The sequence below is a fragment of the Coregonus clupeaformis genome, chromosome 31, assembly GCF_020615455.1.
Source record: "Coregonus clupeaformis isolate EN_2021a chromosome 31, ASM2061545v1, whole genome shotgun sequence".
NCBI lineage: Eukaryota > Metazoa > Chordata > Actinopteri > Salmoniformes > Salmonidae > Coregonus > Coregonus clupeaformis.
The window spans coordinates 18,407,977-18,435,889 of NC_059222.1; the positions used below are offsets into that span (position 1 = coordinate 18,407,977).

A 27,913-nucleotide genomic window follows, 5' to 3' on the forward strand; every position below is an offset into this window, starting at 1 on the left:
GACCCGAAACACACAGCCAGGGCAACTAAGGGGTGGCTCCGTAAGAAGCATCTCAAGGTCCTGGAGTGGCCTAGCCAGTTTCCAGACCTGAACCCAATAGAAAATCTTTGGAGGGAGCTGAAAGTCCGTATTGCCCAGCGACAGCTCCGAAACCTGAAGGATCTGGAGAAGGTCTGTATGGAGGAGTGGGCCAAAATCCCTGCTGCAGTGTGTGCAAACCTGGTCAAGACCTACAGGAAACGTATGATCTCTGTAATTGCAAACAAAGGTTTCTGTACCAAATATTAAGTTCTGCTTTTCTGATGTATCAAATACTTATGTCATGCAATAAAATGCAAATTAATTACTTAAAAATCATACAATGTGATTTTCTGGATTTTTGTTTTAGATTCCGTCTCTCACAGTTGAAGTGTACCTATGATACAAATTACAGACCTCTACATGCTTTGTAAGTAGGAAAACCTGCAAAATCGTCATTGTATCAAATACTTGTTCTCCCCACTGTATATGTGTATACTGTATACAGAAATGTGTTATTCTTTATTTGACCTAGAAACATGTTTTCAAAACCCCAATGTGATGCAAATATCACTTAAACAATAACAAATATGAGTCATTGTTAAGTTATACACAATTATTTTTCAGATCATGAAAAATACAGTTGATGGACACTTTTCTACTATTACGTGGAGGACTTTTATTTGGAAAATTCACTGACCCGGAAGAGCTTTTGCATTGCTGCTGATGAGACGTTAGCTTGCGAGATCGCTGAATAACATCCGGCTTTACCACTCAATCAAATAGATTAGCTAGCCTCCCTTTCTTACATGGCATGAGACAGTTTATCCGTCACATGCACCAACTGTCATTCAGATAAAGAAACGAAACGGCAAGCTAACTAGCTAGCTAGTCAGTGTACCTGCGCTACAGTAACTAGCCAGTTTATCTTCTCGCGTTAGCTAGCTATTCGTTTACATATTGGTTATCCAGCAAACTAGCTTTATTTTTTCCCAAAGCAATGGCTGCAGACCTGCAAGCGAAATACACCAAATTGGCCCAGGAGTATTCAAAGGTAAGCAGTTCTTTGTTGCTCTATCTTTAGCCACAATTCTTGGCTATTTAATCCGATTGCTGATTCATTCTAACTAGCTGCAATGGATTGCAAGGTACTCTACATGACCAAAAGTATGTGGACACCTGCTCGTCGACCATCTCATTCCAAAATCATGGGGATTAATATGGAGTTGGTCCCCCCCTTTGCTGCTATAACAGCCTCCACTCTTCTGGGAAGGCTTTCCACTAGATGTTGGAACATTGCTGCGGGGACTTGCTTCCATTCGGCCACAAGAGCATTAGTGTGGTCGGGCACTGATGTTGGGTGATTAGGCCTGCTTTGCAGTCAGCGTTCCAATTCATCCCAAAGGTGTTTGATGGGGTTGAGGTCAGGGCTCTGTGCAGGCCAGTCAAGTTCTTCCACACCAATCTCGAAAAAAAACTATTTATTTATGGACCTCGCTTTGTGCACAGGGGCATTGTCATGCTGAAACAAGAAAGGGCATTCCCCAAACTGTTGCCACAAAGTTGGAAGCACAGAATCGTCTAGAATGTCATTGTATGCAGTAGCGTTTAGATTTCCCTTCACTGCAACTAAGGGGCCTAGCCCGTACCATGAAAAACAGCCCCAGACCATTATTCCTCCTCCACCAAAGAACGGCAAACTTTACACCACTCCAGCCGACCCTTGGCATTGTGTGTGGTGATCTTAAGCTTGTCTGCGGCTGCTCAGCCATGGAAACCCATTTCATGAAGCTCCCGACGAACAGTTATTGTGCTGACGTTGCTTCCAGAGGCAGTTTGGAACTCGGTACTGAGTGTTGCAACATAGGACAGACCATTTTTACGCGCTGCGTGCTTCAGCATTCGGCGGTCCTGTTCTGTGATCTTATTTGGCCTACCACTAAGTGGCTGAGCCATTGTTGCGCCTAGATGTTTCCATTTCACTAAACATCACTTACAGTTGACCGGGACAGCTCTAGCAGGGCAGACATTTTACAAACTTGTTGAAAAGTCATTGAGCTCTTAAGTAAGGCCATTCTACTGCCAATGTTTGTCTATAGAGATAGCATGGCTGTGTGCTCGATTTTATACACCTGTCAACAACAGGTGTGGCTGAAATAACCGAATCCACTAATTTGAAGGGGTGTCCACAAACTTTTGTGTGTGTATATACACTACCGGTGAAACGTTTTAGAACACCTACTCATTCAAGGGTTTTTCTTTAATTTTACTATTTTCTACATTGTAGAATAATAGTGATGACATCAAAACTATGAAATAACACATATGGAATCATGTAGTAACCAAAAAAGTCTTAAACAAATCAAAATATATTTCAGATTTTAGATTCTTCAAATAGCCACCCTTTGCCTTGATGACAGCTTTGCACACTCTTGGCATTCTCTCAACCAGCTTCATGAGGTAGTCACCTGGAATGCATTTCAATTAACAGGTGTGCCGCCTTAAAAGTTAATTTGTAGAATTTCTTTCCTTAATGCGTTTGAGCCAATCAGTTGTTTTGTGACAAGGTAGGGTGGGTATACAGAAGATAGCCCTATTTGGTAAAAGGCCAAGTCCATATTATGGCAAGAACAGCTCAAATAAGCAAAGAGAAACGACAGTCCATCATAACTTTAAGACATGAAGGTCAGTCTATACGAAACATTTCAAGAACTTTGAAAGTTTCTTCAAGTGCAGTCTCAGAAACCATCAAGCGCTATGATGAAACTGGCTCAACATCAACTGTTCAGAGGAGACTGTGTGAATCAGGCCTTCATGGTCGAATTGCTGTAAAGAAACCACTACTAAAGGACACCAATAAGAAGAAGAGACTTGCTTGGGCCAAGAAACACGAGCAATGGACATTAGACCGGTGGAAATGTGTCCTTTGGTCTGGAGTCCAAATGGGAGATTTTTGGTTCCAACCGCCGTGTCTTTGTGAGATGCAGTGTGGGTGAACGGATGATCTCCGCATGTGTATTTCCCACCGTAAAGCATGGAGGGAGGGCGTGTTATGGTGTGGGGGTGCTTTGCTGTTGACACTGTGATTTATTTAGAATTCAAGGCACACTTAACCAGCATGGCTACCTCAGCATTCTGCAGCGATACGCCATCCCATCTGGTTTGGGCTTAGTGGGACTATCATTTGTTTTTCAACAGGACAATGACCCAATACACCTCCAGGCTGTGTAAAGGCTATTTTACCAAGAAGGAGAGTGATGGAGTGCTGCATCAGATGACCTGTCCTCCAATCCCTGACCTCAATCAAATTGAGATGGTTTGGGATGAGTCGGACGGCAGAGTGAAGGAAAAGCAGCCAACAAGTGCTCAGCATTCCAGGTGAAGCTGGTTGAGAGAATGCCAAGAGTGTGCAAAGCTGTCATCAAGGCAAAGGGTGGCTATTTGAAGAATCTCAAATATAAAATATATTTTGATTTATTGCATTTTTTGGTTACTACATGATTCCAAATGTGTTATTTCATAGTTTTGATGTCATCACTATTATTCTACAATGTAGAAAATAGTAAATTTTTAAAGAAAAACCCTTGAATGAGTAGGTGTTCTAAAACTTTTGACCGGTTGTGTATAGTGTATAACTAGCTAGGTAGCTAATGTTAGTTGACCTAAAAACTAAAAGGTACTAGTCAAAGTATCTAGTTACGTAGCTCAATCTGTTTCCAATCAAGTTCCTTTTCAGGGTGTCACTACTCACTAGTGTGTCAATCTCCTGGGTGTATTGTCAGGTATAGAGAGAGCATCCCATTAATAGGTTGATTGGTGTTTGTGATAATCAAAGACAATATTTGGTGATTTCTTTACTGCACTGTTTACTATGAACGTGAACTGTGTACAGCAAAGGATGTAGCAAACTGCTGTCAGTCAATCAAAGCAACCTCATAGCTAACGTTATTTTGGATGGTTTCTTCACTCTTTGATTTAGCCTAGGTCACTGCATGATATGTCAGCTGACACTCACAATGTGTGTCAGTCTTTTATGACAGAGGGAGGAGGGGAGGCCAGGACAGAAGCCACCCTTCTCTAAACAACACAATGTTACACAGCCGGAGTAAAACATGGGCAGCCATGTTCTTCAAACCCGCTGTCATGTGTTAGGTAGAAAATGGATTGGTAGCCATGTCAATAGTACCCATCCTAAAAGCCCTTTGTAGGCATTATTAAAATAAATGTCAGTTAAAGACAGACTAGCTTTGGTTAATATAAAAACCATCCTCCTGACCCACACTGTGTCAGTTGACAGGCAGCGAAGGGAATGCATGGTGTTTCCTGTCTGACTGTTGTAAAATCACAGCCCCCCACTGGCCAATATCCTATTCATTGTATTTTCCCATATAATATGTGGTGTGTAGTTGCCCAATAAGCAGCAAAATTCACCCAACCTTAAGAAATGTTAGTGCAGTCATGCATTGCAGTGGAGGTCTATTGTTAAATCATCAAATATGGATGTCTCACACAAAATAAATCCATAAAATAGCTATGTTGCTTTGCTTAGAAGCCAAATGCCTAGGCTATACTGTAAAATTGGCCAGTTTGGTCTTTAGAGCTAGTGTGTGTGTCTACAGCAGACCTACGTCTCAGTGTCTACTCCCATGTCTCCATAGCTCCGGGCCCAGAACCAGGTCTTGAAGAAAGGCGTGGTAGATGAGCAGGCCAGCTCCACCTCTCTAAAGGTACAGAACCATTCAGAGCCCTCTGGAATAGGGTTGCAAAATTCCAATTTCCAATCCTGGTTGGAAGAAATAAGCAGGAAGGGAGTCCTCCAACCAGGATTTCTGAAAAACCTAGGAATTTGGGGTAATTTACTTGAAAGTCACTGAGTGTCTTCTCCTCCACCCCGACATTACAGGATCAGGTGAAGCAGCGAGAACAGAGCCTGAGGAAGGTGGAGCAGGAGATGGATAGTCTCACCTTCAGGAACCAGCAGCTGGCTAAGAGAGTAGAGCTGCTGCAAGAGGAGCTGGCTGCTAGTGAGGCCAAGGGCAAGAAGAGCAAGGTAGAGACATACAGTGGTCCCGGCACCACCCAATGCGTAAAATGTGCGCACGCATGACTATAGCTTTGGATAAAGGCGACTGCTAAAATGGCATATATTAGACAGGGAAGAGGGGGCACCCCACAATCATACATAATGTCATTGTTCCAGACAGGCTTACCTTGCTCTCCTTCTACCTTTGATCATGTTTGAGGAGATACGTTTAAGTAGATTCACTAATCTCCAGTGGTGGAAAAAGTACCCAATTGTCATACTTGAGTAAAAGTAAAGATACGTTATTAGGAAATTACTGAAGTATAAGTCACACAGTAAAATACTACTTGAGTAAAAGTATTTGGATATATATATATATATATATACACACACACAGTGGGGAAAAAAAGTATTTAGTCAGCCACCAATTGTGCAAGTTCTCCCACTTAAAAAGATGAGAGGCCTGTAATTTTCATCATAGGTACACGTCAACTATGACAGACAAAATGAGAAAAAAAATTCCTGAAAATCACATTGTAGGATTTTTAATGAATTTATATGCAAATTATGGTGGAAAATAAGTATTTGGTCAATAACAAAAGTTTCTCAATACTTTGTTATATACCCTTTGTTGGCAATGACACAGGTAAAACGTTTTCTGTAAGTCTTCACAAGGTTTTCACACACTGTTGCTGGTATTTTGGCCCATTCCTCCATGCAGATCTCCTCTAGAGCAGTGATGTTTTGGGGCTGTCGCTGGGCAACAAGGACTTTCAACTCCCTCCAAAGATTTTCTATGGGGTTGAGATCTGGAGACTGGCTAGGCCACTCCAGGACCTTGAAATGCTTCTTACGAAGCCACTCCTTCTTTGCCCGGGCGGTGTGTTTGGGATCATTGTCATGCTGAAAGACCCAGCCACGTTTCATCTTCAATGCCCTTGCTGATGGAAGGAGGTTTTCACTCAAAATCTCACGATACATGGCCCCATTCATTCTTTCCTTTACACGGATCAGTCGTCCTGGTCCCTTTGCAGAAAAACAGCCCCAAAGGATGATGTTTCCACCCCCATACTTCACAGTAGGTATGGTGTTCTTTGGATGCAACTCAGCATTCTTTGTCATCCAAACACGACGAGTTGAGTTTTTACCAAACATTTCTATTTTGGTTTCATCTGACCATATGACATTCTCCCAATCCTCTTCTGGATCATCCAAATGCACTCTAGCAAACTTCAGACGGGCCTGGACATGTACTGGCTTAAGCAGGGGGACACGTCTGGCACTGCAGGATTTGAGTCCCTGGCGGCGTAGTGTGTTACTGATGGTAGGCTTTGTTACTTTGGTCCCAGCTCTCTGCAGGTCATTCACTAGGTCCACCCGTGTGGTTCTGGGATTTTTGCTCACCGTTCTTGTGATCATTTTGACCCCACGGGGTGAGATCTTGCGTGGAGCCCCAGATCGAGGGAGATTATCAGTGGTCTTGTATGTCTTCCATTTCCAAATAATTGCTCCGTCAGTTGATTTCTTCAAACCAAGCTGCTTACCTATTGCAGATTCAGTCTTCCCAGCCTGGTGCAGGTCTACAATTTTGTTTCTGGTGTCCTTTGACAGCTCTTTGGTCTTGGCCATAGTGGAGTTTGGAGTTTGACTGTTTGAGGTTGTGGACAGGTGTCTTTTTATACTGATAACAAGTTCAAACAGGTGCCATTAATACAGGTAACGAGTGGAGGACAGAGGAGCCTCTTAAAGAAGTTGTTACATGTCTGTGAGAGCCAGAAATCTTGCTTGTTTGTAGGTTACCAAATACTTATTTTCCACCATAATTTGCAAATAAATTCATTAAAAATCCTACAATGTGATTTTCTGGATTTTTTTTCTCTCATTTTGTCTGTCATAGTTGACGTGTACCTATGATGAAAATTACAGGCCTCTCATCTTTTTAAGTGGGAGAACTTGCACAATTGGTGGCTGACTAAATACTTTCCCCCCCCACTGTATATATATGTGTGTGTGTGTATATATATATATATATATATATAATATATATTGCTAAAATATACTTAAGTATAAAAAATGTCAAATTCCTTATATAAAGCAATCCAGACGCCATCATATGTTTTATTTACGGCTAGCCAGGGGCATGCTCCAACGCTGACATCATTTACAAACAAAGCATGTGTTTAGTGAGTCTGCCAGATCAGGGGCCGTAGGGATGACCAGGAATGTTCTCTTGATAAGTGTGTGAATTAGGCAATTTTCCTGTCCTGCTAAACATTCAAAATTTAACGAGTACTTTTGGGTGTAAGGGAAAACGTATGGAGTAAAAAGTACAAAATGTTCTTTAGGAATGTAGTGAAGTCAAAGTAAAAGTTGTCAAAAATATAAATAGTAAAGTACAGATACCCCAAAAAACTAGTAGTAAGTAGTACTTTCAAGTATTTTTACTTAAGTACTTTACACCACTGCTCATCTCATCACATAATGAGTAGTAATTTGGGATGCAAGGTGATTTGTCGATCAGAGATTCTGTGCAGTCCGACTGCAATGTAGTCGATCTCAGACACTTTCTCTTCACCAGAACAAAGGGGACTCCCCCTCACGGCAGGGTTCGCAGCAAACCCAGAGTGTGTTTGATGAGGACCTGCAGAAGAAGATCCAGGAGAACGAGAGGCTTCACATCCAGGTATGTCGGTCTCTGAGACATGGGAGTTATCTGTATGGGTGAGTGTGTACCAAGAGACTACTGGCTTGAATATGTGCACATCATCATGTATTTTACCAGTTATTTTTGTGTTCTGGAATGTGTGTCTGAGGATGATGATGTTTTTAGAATTCTTGTAAGGTGATGCCCAAAGAAATGTTGAATCCTTGGTTGGACAATGAAGTTATATTATTTTCTATGTTCTACTCTAAGTTCTATGAGGCTGATGAGCAGCACAGGCAGCAGGAGGCTCAGCTGAAGGGCCGGTTGGAGGAGCTGGAGATAGACCATGAACAACACCAGGCCAGAGTTGACGGACTTGCCTCCAAATACATGGACACTATCGAGAGACTGCAGAGTGACAAGGCCAGACTAGAGGTGAGAGAGGGGGATGACGGGAGGGAGGGAGGGAGGGAGGGAGGGGGAGGAGAGAGTAGTGGACGTCTCACCAACAAATACATGGACACCATTGAAAGACTGACAAGGTCCGAGTTGAGATTGAGGGAGGGAGGGAGGGAGGGGGAGGGAAGGAAGGAGGATGAGAGAGTAAGAAAGCGACTGAACAAAGGCAAAACTCATGCTTTTGTTATTGCTGATGATACAACAGTAATACATGATGCTATTTGTGAATACATGATGCTACAGGTGAAATCCCAGACTCTGGAGAGGGAAGCTAAAGACTGCAGAGTTTGGACAGAGGAATGGTAAGTAACTTGTTTTAATCTACACATGTACCGGTTAGATACACACATGCTATATACACTGAGTGTACAAAACATTAGGAACACCTTCCAAATATTGAGTTGCACCCCCTTCTGCCCTCAGAACAGCCTCAATTTGTCGGGCATGGACTCTACAAGGTGTCGAAAGCATTCCACATGGATGCTGGCCCATGTTGACCTCTTTGTGAGGCATTGGAAAACCTCCCTGGTCTTTGTGGTTGAAGCTGTGTTTGAAATTCACTGCCAGATTGAGGGACCTTACAGATAATTGTATGTGTGGGGTAAAGAGCGGTAGTCATTCAAAAATCATGTTAAACACTATTATTGCGCACAGAGTGAGACCATGCAAAGTATGTGACTTGTTAAGCACATTTTTACTCCTGAATGTATTTTAGGCTTGCCATAACAAAGGGGTTGAATACTTTTTGACTCAAGACATTTCAGCTTTTCATTTTTAATTAATTTGTGAACATTTCGACTTTGGAAATTCTAGTTTGACATTATGGGGTATTGTGTGTAGGCCAGTGACAAATCAAAATGTAATCCATTTTAAATTCAGGCTGTAACACAACAAAATGTGGAAAAAGTCATTGGTGTGAATACTTTCTGAAGGCACTGTAGATAATCTTTGATTAACATCAGCCTACTGTCGTCACCTAGTGAGTTACACTGAGTGTAAAAAAAATATTAGGAACACTTTCCTTATATTGAGTTGCACCCCCCTCCCCTTCCCTCCCCTTTTTTCCCTCAGAACAGCCTCAATTCGTCGGGGGATGGATTCTACAAGGTGTCGAAAGCATTCCACAGGGATGCTGGCCCATGTTGACTCCAACGCTTCCCACAGTTGTCAAGTTGGCTGGATGTCCTTTGGGTGGTGGACCATTCTTTATACACACGGGAAACTGTTGAGCGTGAAAAACCCAGCAGCATTGCAGTTCTTGACACACTCAAACCGGTGCGCCTGGCACCTACAACCATACCCCGTTCAAATGCACTTTAATATTTTATCCTCTAAATGGCACACATACACAATCCATGTCTCAATTGTCTCAAGGCTTAAAAATCCTTATTTAACCTGTCTTCACCCCTTCATCTACACTGATTTGAAGTGGATTTAACAGTTGACATCAATAAGGGATCATAGCTTTCACCTGGATGCACATGCTCAGTCTGTCATGGAAAGAGCAGGTGATCCTAATGTTTTGTACACTCAGTGTAGATGGAGAATGATTGTATGTATGTGGTAGATGGCTTGTGGTTAACATGAAGGAATAATGAGGGTTGTAATAATGCATATGTGGATAGGGAGGTATTTATTATGGTCACTGAGTGGTCATTTACTATCTCCTCACTCCTCTACCCTCTCTCTCCATCATCCCTCTCTCTCTCATCATCCCTCTCTCTCTCTCCATCATCCCTCTCTCTCCAGTCAGCAGCAGTTGAGGAAGTGTCAGTCAGAGCTCAACAGACAGGTGAAAAAGAGCAGTAGTGTCATCCAGGAGAAAGTGCCCTTCAACGACACCAGTGAGTACTAGTTCACTATGCAACATTTCACGGTTTCCGGACCGTGTTAATTAGGAAGAAAACAGACTGAAAGAGTGATGGACTACCTGGATTTGTCAAATAAGAACTGCTCAGACAAGACACCCACACATGTACACTACCAGTCAAAAGTTTTAGAACACCTACTCATTCAAGGGTTTTTCTTTATTTTTACTATTTTCTACATTGTAGAATAATAGTGAAGACATCAAAACAATGAACTAACACATATGGAATCATGTAGTAACCAAAACGGTACGTTAAACAAATCAAAATATATGTTATATTTGAGATTCTTCAAATAGCCACCCTTTGCCTTGATGACAGCTTTGCACACTCTTGGCATTCTCTCAACCAGCTTCATGAGGTAGTCACCTGGAATGCATTTCAATTAACAGGTGTGCCGCCTTAAAAGTTAATTTGTAGAATTTCTTTCCTTAATGCGTTTGAGCCAATCAGTTGTTTTGTGACAAGGTAGGGTGGGTATACAGAAGATAGCCCTATTTGGTAAAAGGCCAAGTCCATATTATGGCAAGAACAGCTCAAATAAGCAAAGAGAAATGACAGTCCATCATTACTTTAAGACATGAAGGTCAGTCTATACGAAACATTTCAAGAACTTTGAAAGTTTCTTCAAGTGCAGTCGCAAAAACCATCAAGCGCTATGATAACTGGCTTTCATGAGGACCGTCACAGAAATGAACGACCCAGAGTTACCTCTGCTGCAGAGGATAAGTTCATTAGAGTTACCAGCCTCAGAAATTGCAGCCCAAATATATGCTGCATAGAGTTCAAGTAACACACATCTCAACATCCTGTTCAGAGGAGACTCTGTGAATCAGCCCTTCATGGTCAAATTGCTGCATGGAAACCACTACTAAAGGACACCAATAAGAAGAAGAGACTTGCTTGGGCCAAGAAACACGAGCAATGGACATTAGACCAGTGGAAATGTGTCCTTTGGTCTGGAGTCCAAATTGGAGATTGTTGGTTCCAACCGCCGTGTCTTTGTGAGACGCGGTGTGGGTGAATGGATGATCTCCGCATGTGTATTTCCCACCGTAAAGAATGGAGGGAGGGCGTGTTATGGTGTAGGGGTGCTTTGCTGGTGACGCTGTGATTTATTTAGAATTCAAGGCACACTTAACCAGCATGGCTACCACAGCATTCTGCAGCGACGCGCCATCCCATCTGGTTTGGGCTTAGTGGGACTATCATTTGTTTTTCAACAGTACAATGACCCTACTCCAGGCTGTGTAAGGGCTATTTTACCAAGAAGGAAAGTGATGGAGTGCTGCATCAGATGACCTGGCCTCCACAATCCACCGACCTCAGCCAAATTGAGATGGTTTGGGATGAGTCGGACGGCAGAGTGAAGGAAAAGCAGCCAACAAGTGCTCAGCATATGTGTGGGAACTCAAGACTGTTGGAAAAGCATTTCAGGTGAAGCTGGTTGAGAGAATGCCAAGAGTGTGCAAAGCTGTCATCAAGGCAAAGGGTGGCACTGCGCCTCCCGAGTGGCGCAGTGGTCTAAGGCACTGCATCGCAGTGCTAGCTGTGCCACTAGAGATCCTGGTTCGAATCCAGGCTCTGTCGTAGCCGGCCGCGACCGGGAGACCCATGGGGCGGTGCACAATTGGCCCAGCGTCGTCCAGGGTAGGGGAGGGAATGGCTGGCAGGGATGTAGCTCAGTTGGTAGAGCATTGCGTTTGCAACGCCAGGGTTGTGGGTTCGATTCCCACATGGGGCCAGTATGAAAAAATAAAAAAAGAATGTATGCACTCTGGATAAGAGCGTCTGCTAAATGACAAAAAAAATAAAAATAAAATATATATATATATATTTGAAGAATCTCAAATATAAAATATATTTTGATTTGTTTAATACTTTTTTGGTTACTACATGATTCCATATGTGTTATTTCATAGTTTTGATGTCTTAACTATTATTCTGCAATGTAGAAAATTGTAAAAATAAAGAAAAACCCTTGAATGAGTAGGTGTGTCCAAACTTTGGACCGGTAGTGTATCTGTATGCACTACTAACTACTAATGATATTGAATTATGTATTTTTGCAAATAATGCTGTATAATACTAAACATATCTCGCTGATGCTGTAAGAGGCAAACTGAAGCACTGTGTAATGTGTCATGACACTAGAGCCCTGTTCTTCTCTCTGCTCACTTAGTACTCACAAAAGTGCCTTTCTTAGATGGTTTTCATGCTATATGAAGGACAGAGCTATGACATGCCATCATTCCGCGCATTAAAGAAATAGTGCGACATTTTGGCAATTAAGCACCCTTTTTTACTTACCCAGAGTAAGATGAACTCATGGATACCATTTGTATGTCTCTGCGTGCGTTTTGAAGTTGAAGGTAGTTTCGCGAGCCATTGCTCGCAACCTCTACTTTTAATTTCCCTCCCCTTTGCTCCAGAATTCAGTGACTACAACAGTCTCAACGTTCCACCACACAACAGAAGACACCAGGTGAGAGGAAACCCTATAGCAGGGATCATCAACTAGATTCAGCCGCTGACTATTTTGTTCTTGAGTGGATGGTCAGGGGGCCAGAACATAATTACAAATAATTTGCAAATTGACAGCAAGAAGCCGAAACTGATATAATGTAAAAAATAAATATAATAATAATCATTTCAAACCTTGCTTACTATTATTCTACAATGTAGAAAATAGTAAAAATAAAGAAAAACCCTTGAATGAGTAGGTGTCTCCAAACTTTTGACTGGTACTGTATATATATATATATATACACACTACCAGTCAAAAGTTTGGGGACACCTACTCATTCAAGGGTTTTTCTTTATTTTTACAATTTTTTACATTGTAGAATAATAGTGAAGACCTCAAAACAATGAAATAAAACATGGAATCATGTAGTAAACAAAGTGTTAAACAAATCAAGTATATTTGAGAATGTTCAAATAGCCACCCTTTGCCTTGATGACAGCTTTGCACACTCTTGGCATTCTCTCAACCAGCTTCACCTGGAATGCTTTTCCAACAGTCTTGAAGGAGTTCCCACATATGCTGAGCACTTGTTGGCTGCTTTTCCTTCACTCTGCGGTTCGACTCATCCCAAACCATCTCCATTGGGTTGAGGTTTGGGGATTGTGGAGGCCAGGTCATCTGATGCAGCACTCCATCACTCTCCTTCTTGGTAAAATAGCCCTTACACAGCCTGGAGGTGTGTTGGGTCATTGTCTTGTTGAAAAACAAATAGTAGTCCCACTAAACCCAAACCAGATGGGATGGTGTATTGCTGTAGAATGCTGTGGTAGCCATGCTGGTTAAGTGTGCCTTGAATTCTAAATAAACCACGGACAGTGTCACCAGCAAAGCACCATAACACCACCTCCTCCTCCATGCTTTACGGTGGGAAATACACATGCAGAGATCATCCGTTCACCCAGCCCGCGTCTCACAAAGACACGGAGGTTGGAACCAAAAATCTCAAATTTGGACTCCAGACCAAAGGACAAATTTCCACCGGTCAAATTCCATTGCTCGTGTTTCTTGGCCCAAGCAGGTCTCTTCTTATTGGTGTCCTTTAGTAGCGGTTTCTTTGCAGCAATTCGACCATGAAGTCCTGATTCACACAGTCCCCTCAGAACAGTTGATGTTGAGATGTCTGTTACTTCAACTCTGAAGCATTTATTTGGGCTGCAATTTCGGAGGCTGGTAACTTATCCTCTGCAGCAGAGTTAACTCTGGGTCTTCCATTCCTGTCGCGGTCCTCATGAGAGCCAGTTTCATCATAGCGCTTGATGATTTTTGCCACTGCACTTGAAGAAACTTTCAAAGTTCTTGAAATGTTCCGTATTTTCTGACCTTCCTGTCTTAAAGTAATGATGGACTGTCGTTTCTCTTTGCTTATTTGAGCTGTTCTTGCCATAATATGTTCTTGGTCTTTTACCAAATAGGGCTATCTTCTGTATACCCTCCCCTACCTTGTCACAACACAACTGATTGGCTCAAACGCATTAAGAAGGAAAGAAATTCCACAAATTAACTTTTAAGAAGGCACACCTGTTACATTTACATTTTAGTCATTTAGCAGACGCTCTTATCCAGAGCGACTTACAGTTAGTGAGTGCATACATTATTTTTACTGGCCCCACGTGGGAATCAAACCCACAACCAACTGAGCTACATCCCATTCCCTCCCCTACCCTGGACGACGCTGGGCCAATTGTGCGCCGCCCCATGGGTCTCCCGGTCACTGCCGAATTGTATTCCAGGTGACTACCTCATGAAGCTGGTTGAGAGAATGCCAAGTGTGCAAAGCTGTCATCAAGGCAAAGGGTGGCTATTTGAATAATCTATATTTTGATTTGTTTAACACTTTTCTGGTTACTACATGATTCCATGTGTTATTTCATAGTTTTGATGTCTTCACTATTATTCTACAATGTAGAAATTAGTAAAAATAAATAAAAACCCTTGAATGAGTAGGTGTGTCCAAACTTTTGACTGGTACTGTATATATTTTATTGTTTTGTAAAAAAATCAAATAATAATAATCTACCTGCCACAGTGGCTGGTGGACCAAAAAGTTAGTTTCAGTCTCTGACCACATATCTCTCTATTGTGTGTAGGAATACTTTGGAACATATTTCCCAAATTAAAATCAATTGGAGCTGATTTGCAGGTGTTTTTAGTATTTTATGTCCCAAAATGTTTTTGCTCAGAACTTGGGTGGCCAAATAAAATCACAGGCCACGAGTTGGGAAACCCTGCCCTATAGCATGATCCTGTATTTTATACAACAGTCAGGGCTCAATCCTCCGTTGTCAGGGTAGGTATGTGGTCCAGAGTTTTGGTACAAGTCTCCTCCCTCTCTCCCGCTCCTCTCCTCCAGTTGAAGGCCCGAGACGTGGCTGGTCAGGCCTTAGGCTTCGTCCAGGACCTAGTGGCTGCTCTGTTAAACTTCCACTCCTACACAGAGCAGAGGGTACACATCTACCCCCTGGATTCCTCTATCGAACCCATCTCACCACTCAACCAGAAGGTCAGGAAATACAGGGACACACAGTCTATGCCCTGCCATCCTGTTTTAGTCATTTAGCAGATGTTCTTATCCACACGTGTCAAACTCATTCCACGGAGGGCCGAGTGTCTGTAGGTTTTCGCTCCTCCCTTGTACTTGATTGATGAATTAAGGTCACTAATTAGTTCAATATACTAGGCGGTGTCAGAGAAAGGCAAAGAAATGTGTCAGTCTCCAGTCACCCAAGTCATAGACTGTTCTCTCTGCTACCGCATGGCAAGCGGTACCGGAGCGCCAAGTCTAGGTCCAAAAGACTCCTTAATAGCTTCTACCCCCAAGCCATAAGAGTGCTGAAATATTTAATCAAATGGCCACCTGGACTATTTACATTGACACCCCCCTCGCTGTTTATTATTTATGCAGTCACTTTACCCCTACCTACATGTACAAATTATCTCGACTAACCGGTACCCAAGCACATTGACTCGGTACCGGTACCCCCGGTATATAGCCTCGGTATTGTTATTTTATTGTGTTACTTTTTATTTTTTTTATTTTTTACTTTAGTTTATTTAAGAAAATATTTACTAACTCTATTTCTTGAACTGCATTGTTGGTTAAGGGCTTGTAAGTAAGCATTTCACGGTAAGGTAATACCTGTTGTATTCGGCGCATGTGACAAAGTTTGATTTTATAATTAGTAAGGAACTCGCCTCTGGTTGTCTAGGGCTTAATTGAAAGGAAAACCAAAAACCTGCAGACACTCGGCCCTCCGTGGAATGAGTTTGACACCCCTCCTCTTATCCATAGTGACTTACAATAAGTGCTTTTGGCTGAAGTAGGTAAGATGAACTCTCAACTGCCATCTTCTCCCCAGTTCTCCCAGTATCTACATGAGAATGCAGCCTATGTGCGCCCCCTGGAGGAAGGACTAGTGCAACTACACCAGAGCATCACAGAGGACACAGTAACAGTGCTAGAGACTGTGGGGAAACTCAAGAACTTTGCCGATCACTTCACCTCCTACACCCACTTTCTGCAGAAGATTCTACCATACCAGCTCAAAAGGTCAGTACTCATTACATTAGGTGTGTACTGTACACATGCGTTCCCCCGTATCCCCCTCTTCTTCTTCTCCTTCCCAACCTGGAGGAGGAGTGCGGCCGCTCTCTGTACCTCAGCCCTCACCTCTAAGAGCGTGTGTGTGTGTCTATGGCTGCGTTTACACAGGCAGCCCAATTCTGCTATTTTTTCCACTAATTGGTCTTTGACCTATCAGATAATTGGTCAAAAATTAGTGGAAAAAATATTAGAATTGGGCTGCCTGTGGAAACGCAGCCTATGTGTCTCACCCTCTCCTCCGCTCTTCTCTTCACCAGTCTGGAGGAAGAGTGCGGGACTCCGCTGTGTACCTCCTCTCTCACCTCTAAGAACCAGGAGCTGCAGAGTGACATGAAGAGAATCACCTCTGTGTTCGACAAACTACACAGCTACATCAGCCTACTGGCCTTACCTAGTGAGTTAACACAGAGAGCTGACTCCACGCCAGTCAGTCCGCTTGAGAATAAAGCGTGAAGCAGACCAAGTGGGGATTTTTTTTGTATGGAGGGTGTTAGGGTTGGGTTGTATCCAGATTTCCATACCTTCATACCATTCCTGTACCATACCAGGGTATACGGTATTAATGGCAGTGCATATAAGGGCTGCTATTTCTTTCCGAATGAAAAAATAAATAAATATATATATATATATATTACACACAGTGGGGAAAAAAAGTATTTAGTCAGCCACCAATTGTGCAAGTTCTCCCACTTAAAAAGATGAGAGGCCTGTAATTTTCATCATAGGTACACGTCAACTATGACAGACAAATTGAGGAAAAAAAATCCAGAAAATCACATTGTAGGATTTTTTATGAATTTATTTGCAAATTATGGTGGAAAATAAGTATTTGGTCACCTACAAACAAGCAAGATTTCTGGCTCTCACAGACCTGTAACTTCTTCTTTAAGAGGCTCCTCTGTCTTCCACTCGTTACCTGTATTAATGGCACCTGTTTGAACTTGTTATCAGTATAAAAGACACCTGTCCACAACCTCCGTCACACTCCAAACTCCACTATGGCCAAGACCAAAGAGCTGTCAAAGGACACCAGAAACAAAATTGTAGACCTTGCACCAGGCTGGGAAGACTGAATCTGCAATAGGTAAGCAGCTTGGTTTGAAGAAATCAACTGTGGGAGCAATTATTAGGAAATGGAAGACATACAAGACCACTGATAATCTCCCTCGATCTGGGGCTCCACGCAAGATCTCACCCCGTGGGGTCAAAATGATCACAAGAACGGTGAGCAAAAATCCCAGAACCACACGGGGGGACCTAGTGAATGACCTGCAGAGAGCTGGGACCAAAGTAACAAAGCCTACCATCAGTAACACAACACGCCGCCAGGGACTCAAATCCTGCAGTGCCAGACGTGTCCCCCTGCTTAAGCCAGTACATGTCCAGGCCCGTCTGAAGTTTGCTAGAGTGCATTTGGATGATCCAGAAGAGGATTGGGAGAATGTCATATGGTCAGATGAAACCAAAATAGAACTTTTTGGTAAAAACTAAACTCGTCGTGTTTGGAGGACAAAGAATGCTGAGTTGCATCCAAAGAACACCATACCTACTGTGAAGCATGGGGGTGGAAACATCATGCTTTGGGGCTGTTTTTCTGCAAAGGGACCAGGACGACTGATCCGTGTAAAGGAAAGAATGAATGGGGCCATGTATCGTGAGATTTTGAGTGAAAACCTCCTTCCATCAGCAAGGGCATTGAAGATGAAATGTGGCTTGGTCTTTCAGCATGACAATGATCCCAAACACACCGCCCGGGCAACGAAGGAGTGGCTTCGTAAGAAGCATTTCAAGGTCCTGGAGTGGCCTAGCCAGTCTCCAGATCTCAACCCCATAGAAAATCTTTGGAGGGAGTTGAAAGTCCGTGTTGCCCAGCGACAGCCCCAAAACATCACTGCTCTAGAGGAGATCTGCATGGAGGAATGGGCCAAAATACCAGCAACAGTGTGTGAAAACCTTGTGAAGACTTACAGAAAACATTTGACCTGTGTCATTGCCAACAAAGGGTATATAACAAAGTATTGAGAAACTTTTGTTATTGACCAAATACTTATTTTCCACCATAATTTGCAAATAAATTCATTAAAAATCGTACAATGTGATTTTCTGATTTATTTTTCTCATTTTGTCTGTCACAGTTGACGTGTTACAGGCCTCTCTCATCTTTTTAAGTGGGAGAACTTGCACAATTGGTGGCTGACTAAATACATTTTTTCCCCACTGTGTGTGTGTATATGTGTGTGTGTGTATATATATATATATATATATATATATATATATATATATATATATATATATATATATATATATATATATATATATATATATATATATATATATATATATATATATATATATAGTGAGGGAAAAAAGTATTTGATCCCTTGCTGATTTTGTACGTTTGCCCACTGACTAAGAAATGATCTAATTTTAATGGTATGTTTATTTGAACAGTGAGAGACAGAATAACAACAAAAAAATCCAGAAAAACGCATGTCAAAAATGATATAAATTGATTTGCATTTAATGAGGGAAATAAGTATTTGACCCCTCTGCAAAACATGACTTAGTACTTGGTGGAAAAACCCTATTTGGCAATCACAGAGGTCAGACGTTTCTTGTAGTTGGCCACCAGGTTTGAACACATCTCAGGAGGGATTTTGTCCCACTCCTCTTTGCAGATCTTCTCCAAGTCATTAAGGTTTCGAGGCTGACGTTTGGCAACTCGAACCTTCAGCTCCCTCCACAGATTTTCTATGGGATTAAGGTCTGGAGACTGGCTAGGCCACTCCAGGACCTTAATGTGCTTCTTCTTGAGCCACTCCTTTGTTGCCTTGGCCGTGTGTTTTGGGTCATTGTCATGCTGGAATACCCATCCACGAGTGGTTGAAAAACAAGTTTTAATGACTCCAACCTAAGTGTATGTAAACTTCCGACTTCAACTGTATATACCTACATACATATACACATGCATACACACATCCTTTAAAAAATATATATTTGCCTTTTACTTTCTAACCCTACCACACTCAAACCGGTGCGCCTGGCACCTACTACCATACCCCTTTCAAAGGCACTTAAATATTTTGTTTTGCCCATTCACACTCTAAATGGCACACATACACAATCCATGTCTCAAGCCTAAAAAATCCTTCTTTAACCGGTGTCCTCCCCATCTACACTTATTCGGAGTGGATTGAACAAGTGACATCAATAAGGGATCATAGCTTTCACCTGGATTCACCTGGTCAGTCTGTCATGGAAAGAGCAATGTTTTGCACACTCTGTGTATATCAGCCTACTGGCCTTACTAGTGAGTAGTGTGGGACTGGAGGAAAATCAAGTGTGCAATTGTTTTCCAGGTGTTCGACAGGACTCCATGCCCCAGAGCAGTTCCTCTGCTGTCTTCACCCAGCTGGCTGCCTGTCTACACAGCCTTCACGACGCGGTCAAAGGTGAAACCTTTTTTTACTAGAAAAGGTTATTTTGTCTGTTTTTGTAGACTAATGTTCAAGCCACTCTGTCCTTCCTCTGTGTTCTGTAGAGATGTCTAAGCTTAACTGTTATATAGCAATATACCTGCAGGCTTCAAGTAAAATGGAACCAATAACAGTGTAAGCCCCCTGTACCATCCTTTTAACTGTTGGTCTCCTTCCTGTCTCTGTGTGTGTGTGTGTGTGTGTGTGTAGAGATGTATTTTGTATGTATAAGCTAAGTCCCTCTCTATCTGTCTCTACAGAGATGTCTACGCATTACAGCCAGAAGGCCAGTCTGGAACAGGAGTTGTCTACAATCACTCAGAAGCTCCGCACTACTAACGAGTGTCTGCTGGCTTCCCTGGGCTCTCTCACCAGCAGCACCGGCAAGGTAGGACCATTTACCGCTATTTGAACACTGGGTATGTATTAGTGATGGGGGGAAAAAATAGATACAGTTACATATCACAATATTATTTTGGGATATTATATCGATTCTTTGAAGAAAAAAAAAGTAGCTTTAGCTAGCACTAGTCGGCTGTACCTGCGGCAAAAGTTTTTTTTCTCCAATCCTATAGCTTGTTCGCCATCTTCTTTTTAAATACTGAGCCAACATGTTTTCAGCACTTATTTCCATGACTGATCAAAACAAATGTTCTCATGCGTTCTCTTGTCTCGCTGCAGCAGACGTATAATGAGCAATATGTTTGGAACATCAAATCGCAGTATCCAATCGTAATACATATAGAATCGTGAGAATCGCAATACATATCATATCGGCACCTAAGTATGGTGATAATATCGTATCGTGAGGTCCCTGGCAGTTCCTGGCCACATCTATTACCACACCATCTGTGTCTAAATCAAGACAACTGGCCTCAGTAAACAAGCACACTGACAGTCGGTGTTGTTTTTGGTTGGCATTCTCACATTAGCACAGTTTAATTGGTTGGGTAACATGAAAAAATATTGATTGATTTTATTTGTCCGAATGTTGTTTTTTATTTTTAAGACATACAGTGGGGGAAAAAAGTATTTAGTCAGCCACCAATTGTGCAAGTTCTCCCACTTAAAAAGATGAGACAGGCCTGTAATTTTCATCATAGGTACACGTCAACTATGACAGACAAAATGAGAAAAAAAAATCCAGAAAATCACATTGTAGGATTTTAATTAATTTATTTGCAAATTATGGTGGAAAATAAGTATTTGGTCAATAACAAAAGTTTCTCAATACGTTGTTATATACCCTTTGTTGGCAATGACACAGGTCAAACGTTTTCTGTAAGTCTTCACAAGGTTTTCACACACTGTTGCTGGTATTTTGGCCCATTCCTCCATGCAGATCTCCTCTAGAGCAGTGATGTTTTGGGGCTGTCGCTGGGCAACACGGACTTTCAACTCCCTCCAAAGATTTTCTATGGGGTTGAGATCTGGAGACTGGCTAGGCCACTCCAGGACCTTGAAATGCTTCTTACGAAGCCACTCCTTCGTTGCCCGGGCGGTGTGTTTGGGATCATTGTCATGCTAAAAGACCCAGCCACGTTTCATCTTCAATGCCCTTGCTGATGGAAGGAGGTTTTCACTCAAAATCTCACGATACATGGCCCCATTCATTCTTTCCTTTACACGGATCAGTCGTCCTGGTCCCTTTGCAGAAAAACAGCCCCAAAGCATGATGTTTCCAACCCCATGCTTCAGAGTAGGTATGGTGTTCTTTGGATGCAACTCAGCATTCTTTGTCCTCCAAACACGACGAGTTGAGTTATCTGACCATATGACATTCTCCCAATCCTCTTCTGGATCATCCAAATGCACTCTAGCAAACTTCAGACGGGCCTGGACATGTACTGGCTTAAGCAGGGGAACACGTCTGGCACTGCAGGATTTGAGTCCCTGGCGGCGTAGTGTGTTACTGATGGTAGGCTTTGTTACTTTGGTCCCAGCTCTCTGCAGGTCATTCACTAGGTCCCCCCGTGTGGTTCTGGGATTTTTGCTCACCGTTCTCGTGATCATTTTGACCCCACGGGTGAGATCTTGCGTGGAGCCCCAGATCGAGGGAGATTATCAGTGGTCTTGTATGTCTTCCATTTCCTAATAATTGCTCCCACAGTTGATTTCTTCAAACCAAGCTGCTTACCTATTGCAGATTCAGTCTTCCCAGCCTGGTGCAGGTCTACAATTTTGTTTCTGGTGTCCTTTGACAGCTCTTTGGTCTTGGCCATAGTGGAGTTTGGAGTGTGACTGTTTGAGGTTGTGGACAGGTGTCTTTTATACTGATAACCAGTTCAAACAGGTGCCATTAATACAGGTAACGAGTGGAGGACAGAGGAGCCTCTTAAAGAAGAAGTTACAGGTCTGTGAGAGCCAGAAATCTTGCTTGTTTGTAGGTGACCAAATACTTATTTTCCACCATAATTTGCAAATAAATTCATTAAAAATCCTACAATGTGATTTTCTGGAATTTCTTTAGTGTACCTATGATGAAAATGACAGGCCTCTCTCATCTTTAAGTGGGAGAACTTGCACAATTGGTGGCTGACTAAATACTTTTTTTCCCCCCACTGTACAGTACCAGTCAAAGGTTTGGACACACCTACTCATTCAAGGGTTTTTCTTTATTTTTACTATTTTCTACATTGTAGAATAATAGTGAAGACATCAAAACTATTATATAACACATATGGAATCATGTAGTAACCAAAAAGTGTTAAACAAATCAAAATATATTTTATCTTTTGAGATTCTTCAAAGTAGCCACCCTTTGCCTTGATGACAGCTTTGCACACTCTTGGCATTCTCTCAACCAGCTTCATGAGGTAGTCACCTGGAATGCATTTCAATTAACAGGTGTGCCGCCTTAAAAGTTAATTTGTGTAATTTCTTTCCTTCTTTATGCGTTTATGCCAGTTAGTTGTGTTGTGACAAGGTGGGTGGGGGGTGGGGGGGGGCGTATACAGAAGATAGCCCTATTTGGTAAAAGACCAAGTCCATATTATGGCAAGAACAGCTCAGATACGCAAAGAGAAACAACAGTCCATCATTACTTTAAGACATGAAGGTCAGTCAATGCAGAACATTTCAAGAACTTTGAATGTTTCTTCAAGTGCAGTTGCAAAAACCATCAACTGCTATGATGAAACTGGCTCGCATGAGGACCGCCACAGGAATGGAAGACCCAGAGTTACCTCTGCTGCAGAGGATAAGTTCATTAGAGTTACCAGCCTCATAAATTGCAGCCCAAATAAATGCTTCACAGAGTTCAAGTCACAGACACATCTCAACATCAACTGTTCTGAGGAGACTGCGTGAATCAGGCCTTCATGGTCGAATTGCTGCAAAGAAACAACTACTAAAGGACACCAATAAGAAGAAGAGACTTGCTTGGGCCAAGAAACACGAGCAATGGACATTAGACTGGTGGACATTTGTCTTTTGGTCTGAAGTCCAAATTTGACAGTTTTGGTTCCAACCGCCGTGGCTTTGTGAGACGTGGTGTGGGTGAACGGATGATCTCCGCATGTGTATTTCCCACCGTAAAGCATGGAGGAGGAGGTGTTATGGTGTGGGGGTGCTTTGCTGGTGACACTGTCTGTGATTTATTTAGAATTCAAGGCACACTTAACCAGCATGGCTACCACAGCATTCTGCAGCAATATGCCATACCATCTGGTTTGGGCTTAGTGGGACTATCATTTGTTTTTCAACAGGACAATGACCCAACACACCTCCAGGCTGTGTAAGGGCTTTTTTACCAAGAAGAAGAGTGATGGAGTGCTGCATCAGATGACCTGGCCTCCACAATCCCACGACCTCAACCCAATTGAGATGGTTTGGGATGAGTCGGACGGCAGAGTGAAGGAAAAGCAGCCAACAAGTGCTCAGCATATGTGGGAACTCCTTCAAGACAGTTGGAAAAGCATTCCAGGTGAAGCTGGTTGAGAGAATGCCAAGAGTGTGCAAAGCTGTCATCAAGGCAAAGGGTGGCTATTTGAAGAATCTCAAATATAAAATAGATTTTGATTTGTTTAACACTTTTTTGTTTACTACATGATTCCATATGTGTTATTTCATAGTTTTGATGTCTTCACTATTATTCTACAAGGTAGAAAATAGTAAAAATAAAGAAAAAGCCTTGAATGAGTATGTGTTCTAAAACTTTTGACCGGTAGTGTACATAAAAATCCAAAAACCGTGACCGGGAATGCACAATGACAGACTTATTTCCATTGTGGTCCCTATTTTTTTAATTTTTTGTTGCTGTTTTGTTTACATATGATGACTTTAAGCAGCAGTAGCAACTGCCTTGGTATGTGGCTCATCGACCGTGCAGATTGGTCATTTACAATACATGACCACTAATAAGAAGGGAGGGTTTAGTTGGGGCAGAAGGGCTATTTTCACAGATCCGCACCATATCATAGCATCTACAGCTGTGTACCCCAGATAAAAGGGGTGGGGGGGATGGGGGGGCTTTGAAACAGAGTACAGTGAGTGCATACGTTTGTACTATACGGATGAGAACCCTGCGGGAATTGAAGCCACGACCTTACCAACTGATGGTATGTAGAGGAGGTAGAGAAATTTTACTGTTATTACTGTAATAACGATACTGTTATTTTTTGGTATTATAGTTATATAGTCTCTACTATTGCCTGGCTGATGAATGCACCAGACACAGACCGACTGTGTTTGTTTGAGGTATGAGAGATGGGACTGCTGTTTTGTGTTGTTGTGGAGGAACAGGGATGGAATGCTCTGGGCTGGCTGGTTGCAGAGTTCCACGTCTGTGTTCCAGAGTTCTGTAAGAAGGATGTTTACTATGAGGTGATCTGAGACCGGGGCTCAATTCGTCTTTCTCAATGTCCCTCCCCATGGTCCTTCTTCTCCAATGTATTTTGTAAAGGAGGCAAGGAGATAGGATGGGGGGGAGACGATGAAAGAATGGGCGAGTTGTTTTGAATGGCCCGGTGCCCCAGGTGGGGGGAGATTTCACTTCAGGAACAATGGATAGGTCTAAAATGTGCGAACTTCACCCATCCAGGGCACCTGGCCATGTAAAACTAACTCTCCCATTAATTGAGAAATAAACTGGGTTGACAGTAATGGGAGTGTAAAAAAACTAAACAAGGAGGACCAAGGCACTCTTCATATAATTAAAAGTAGTAGTGGGAGTGTGTATTAGAAATCTGTGTCTGTATTCTGTCAACTCATCCTTGACTTCACCCACTGACCTCCTTAAAGGAACAGTGACATAGTTCTGTAGGATAAGCGTGTTTAGGAAAGTTTGACTTGGTGTTATGGGGTTGTTGAAGTGTGTAGTATAGTGAAGTTATCATGACTCAAATTATTTTATAAACTCCTTTCACATTAGTTTTTGTATTTAAGTGCACCTGTTTCACCCTCATATTTAAGCGTATACAACATTGATAGATTGAAAACGTATATTCTATGACATTGTTGTACAGTGATATTCAAATGGCGGTCTGGACTACAACATACAGTGCATTCGGAAGGTATTCAGACCCCTTTACTTTTTCCACTTTTTGTTACGTTACAGCCTTATTCTGAAATTGATTAAATAGTTTTTTTTCCCTCGTCAATCTACACACAATACCCCATAATGACAAAGCAAAAACAGGTTTTTAGAAATGTTTGCACATTTATTAAATAAACTGACAGCACATTTACCTAAGTATTCAGACTCTTTACTCTGTACTTTGTTGAAGCACCTTTGGCAGCGATTACAGCATCAAGTCTTCTTTGGTATGATGCTACAAGCTTGGCACACATGTATTTCGGGAGTTTCTCCCATTCTTATTTGCAGATCCTCTAAAACTCTGTCAGGTTGGATGGGGAGCGTCGCTGCACAGCTATTTTCAGGTCTCTCCAAAGATGTTTGATCGGGTTCAAGTCTGGGCTCTGGCTGGGCCACTCAAGGACATTCAGAGACTTGTCCAGAAGCCACTCCTGCGTTGTCTTGGCTGTGTGCTTAGGGTTGTTGTTCTGTTGGAAGGTGAACCTTCGCCCAGGTATGAGGTCCTGAGCGCTCAGGAGCAGGTTTTCATCAAGGATTTCTCTGTATTTTGCTCCGTTCATTGTTCCCTCAATCCTGACTAGTCCCCCAGTACCTGCCACTGAAAAACATCCCACAGCATGACACTGCCACCACCATGCTTCACCGTAGGGTTGGTGCCAGGCTTCTTCCAGACGTGACGCTAAGAGTTCAATCTTGGTTTCATTAGACCAGAGAATCTTGTTTCTCATGGTCTGAGAGTCCTTTAGGTGCCTTTTGGCAAACTTCAAGTGGGCTGTCATGTCCCTTTTACTGAGGAGTGACTGCCGTCTGGCCACTCTACCATAAAGGTCTGATTAGTGGAGTGCTGCAGAGATGGTTGTCCTTCTGGAAGTTTCTCCCATCTCCACAGAGGAACTCTGGAGCTGTCAGTGACCATTGGGTTTTTGGTCACCTCCCTGACCAAGGCCCTTCTCCCCCGATTGCTCAGTTTGGCCGGGTGGCCAGCTCTAGAAAGAGTCTTGGTGGTTCCAAACTTCTTCCATTTAAGAATGATGGAGACCACTGTGTTCTTGGACCTTCAATGCTGCAGAAATGTTTTGGAACCCTTCCCCAGATCTGTGCCTTGAGACGAACCTGTCTCGGAGGTCTACAGACAATTCCTTCGACCTCATGGCTTGGTTTTTGCTCTGACATGCACTGTCAACTGTGGGACCTTAAATAGACAGGTGTGTGCCTTTCCAAATCATGTCCAATCAATTGAATTTACCACAGGTGGACTCCAATAAAGTTGTAGAAACATCAAGGATGATCAATGGAAACAGGATGCACCTCAGCTCAATTTCGAGTCTCATAGCAAAGGGTCTGAATACTTATGTAAATAAGGTATTTCAGTTTTTTATTTGTAAGACATTTGCAACATTTTCTACATCTGTTTTTGCTTTGTCATTATGGGGTATTGTGTGTAGATTGATGAGGGGAATAAAATGTTTGTGTGTAATGTGACAATGTGGAAAAAGGGAAGAGGTCTGAATACTTTCCGAATGCACTGTATAGGCCTAGAAGACCATGTATATGGCTCACCAATACTGTTTATAAGAAGACATTATAAAGGCTTAAACATGCTTACAACAAATTATAAAGAATTAGTGCCTATACCTGGATGATGTAAAGTCTTACCATAATATTGATTCTGTACATTTTTCAACAGATTGCGACGTTCTTCAGCAACAACCTGGATTTCTTCACGTCTTCGACAGGCTACAGTCCGAGAGGGGGGGCCGGGGCCCTCAACCCCCTGCAGGCAGAGAGCATGCTGGGTAACAAGAAGAAGGCCTCCGACTACATGCATGCCATCAGAAAGGTCAGTAGCTTTCCCTCGCTTCGCTGGTCATGTCACCTTCACAGACCTGGATTCAAATACTATTTGAATGTCATTCAGCTGTGTTCGATTAAGCTTGCCTAGCAAAATGGAACCAATAGAATAGTCCCAAAAGTGTAAATCCCGCCCCATCTGGCACTCCAATCCAAGCAGCCTAAAGCAAACAGTGGAACATCACCTTAACAACGATGTTGTGGTTCAGTATAACAGTGTGTATTTGACTGTCCTGTCCTGTCTGTTGTTTATCCAGCCCAGACCAGAGTCCGTTCCATACAGAGAGGCCCTGTTGAATCGCCGTGTTCTAACTAGCTCTACAGAGAGCAGAGAGGGACTCACACAACAGGTATTGATTGTACTTCCATGCTCCTCTCAGGACACAGGCCCTATGCTTCTGTGAAACTCTTCATTATGCTCAAGGTAACTCATTTGGTTACTGACTAGATAAGTGTTATATAGAAGTCCTCTTACCAACTCTCCTCGCCCCTCGGTCTCTCTCCTCTCCGCCTCTTCTTTCCTCACGTGTCCTCTCCTCCACCTCTCCATTTCCCTCTGTGTCTGTTCCTCTATCACCCCAGGTGGTTGCGAGCCAGGAGAAGATTGCTCGTCTGGAGCAGGAGAAAGAGCACTGGTTGCTGGAGGCCCAGCTGGGCAGGGTGAGGCTGGAGAAGGAGAGCCAGCGCATCCAGGACCTGGAGAGACAGCTCTCCTCTGCCCTGGGAGGAGGAGGCTGCCCAGCCCTCACCAGCCTGGAGGACGGAGAGGTGGAGGAGAGAGGAGCAGGGAAGGAGGCTATGCTAAGCACCAGTCTGGTAGATGCATCTTCACTCTTTTGTTTTTCTTTACGGTTGCAAGAATCCTCCAAAATTGATTTCAGTAAAACTGGTAACTTTGGGAAACTTTCCG

General features: G+C 42.7%; 1 protein-coding gene across 1 annotated transcript in view; it reads left to right on the top strand.

Moving 5' to 3' along the window:
- The first annotated feature begins 756 nt into the window (after positions 1–756).
- Positions 757–27,913, top strand: part of LOC121547679 (protein phosphatase 1 regulatory subunit 21-like) — a 36,215-nt gene continuing 9,058 nt past the window's right edge. Inside the window, exons 1-16 of the mRNA XM_041859061.1 lie at positions 757–1,072; positions 4,677–4,745; positions 4,922–5,068; positions 7,620–7,724; positions 7,956–8,120; positions 8,388–8,446; positions 9,894–9,988; positions 12,445–12,497; positions 14,890–15,039; positions 15,896–16,086; positions 16,398–16,534; positions 19,500–19,592; positions 19,877–20,004; positions 26,840–26,992; positions 27,261–27,353; positions 27,586–27,819. Coding sequence (XP_041714995.1) covers positions 1,019–1,072; positions 4,677–4,745; positions 4,922–5,068; positions 7,620–7,724; positions 7,956–8,120; positions 8,388–8,446; positions 9,894–9,988; positions 12,445–12,497; positions 14,890–15,039; positions 15,896–16,086; positions 16,398–16,534; positions 19,500–19,592; positions 19,877–20,004; positions 26,840–26,992; positions 27,261–27,353; positions 27,586–27,819 — 1,926 coding nt within the window. The 5' untranslated portion in view covers positions 757–1,018. The remainder of the gene's footprint in view (positions 1,073–4,676; positions 4,746–4,921; positions 5,069–7,619; positions 7,725–7,955; positions 8,121–8,387; positions 8,447–9,893; positions 9,989–12,444; positions 12,498–14,889; positions 15,040–15,895; positions 16,087–16,397; positions 16,535–19,499; positions 19,593–19,876; positions 20,005–26,839; positions 26,993–27,260; positions 27,354–27,585; positions 27,820–27,913) is intronic.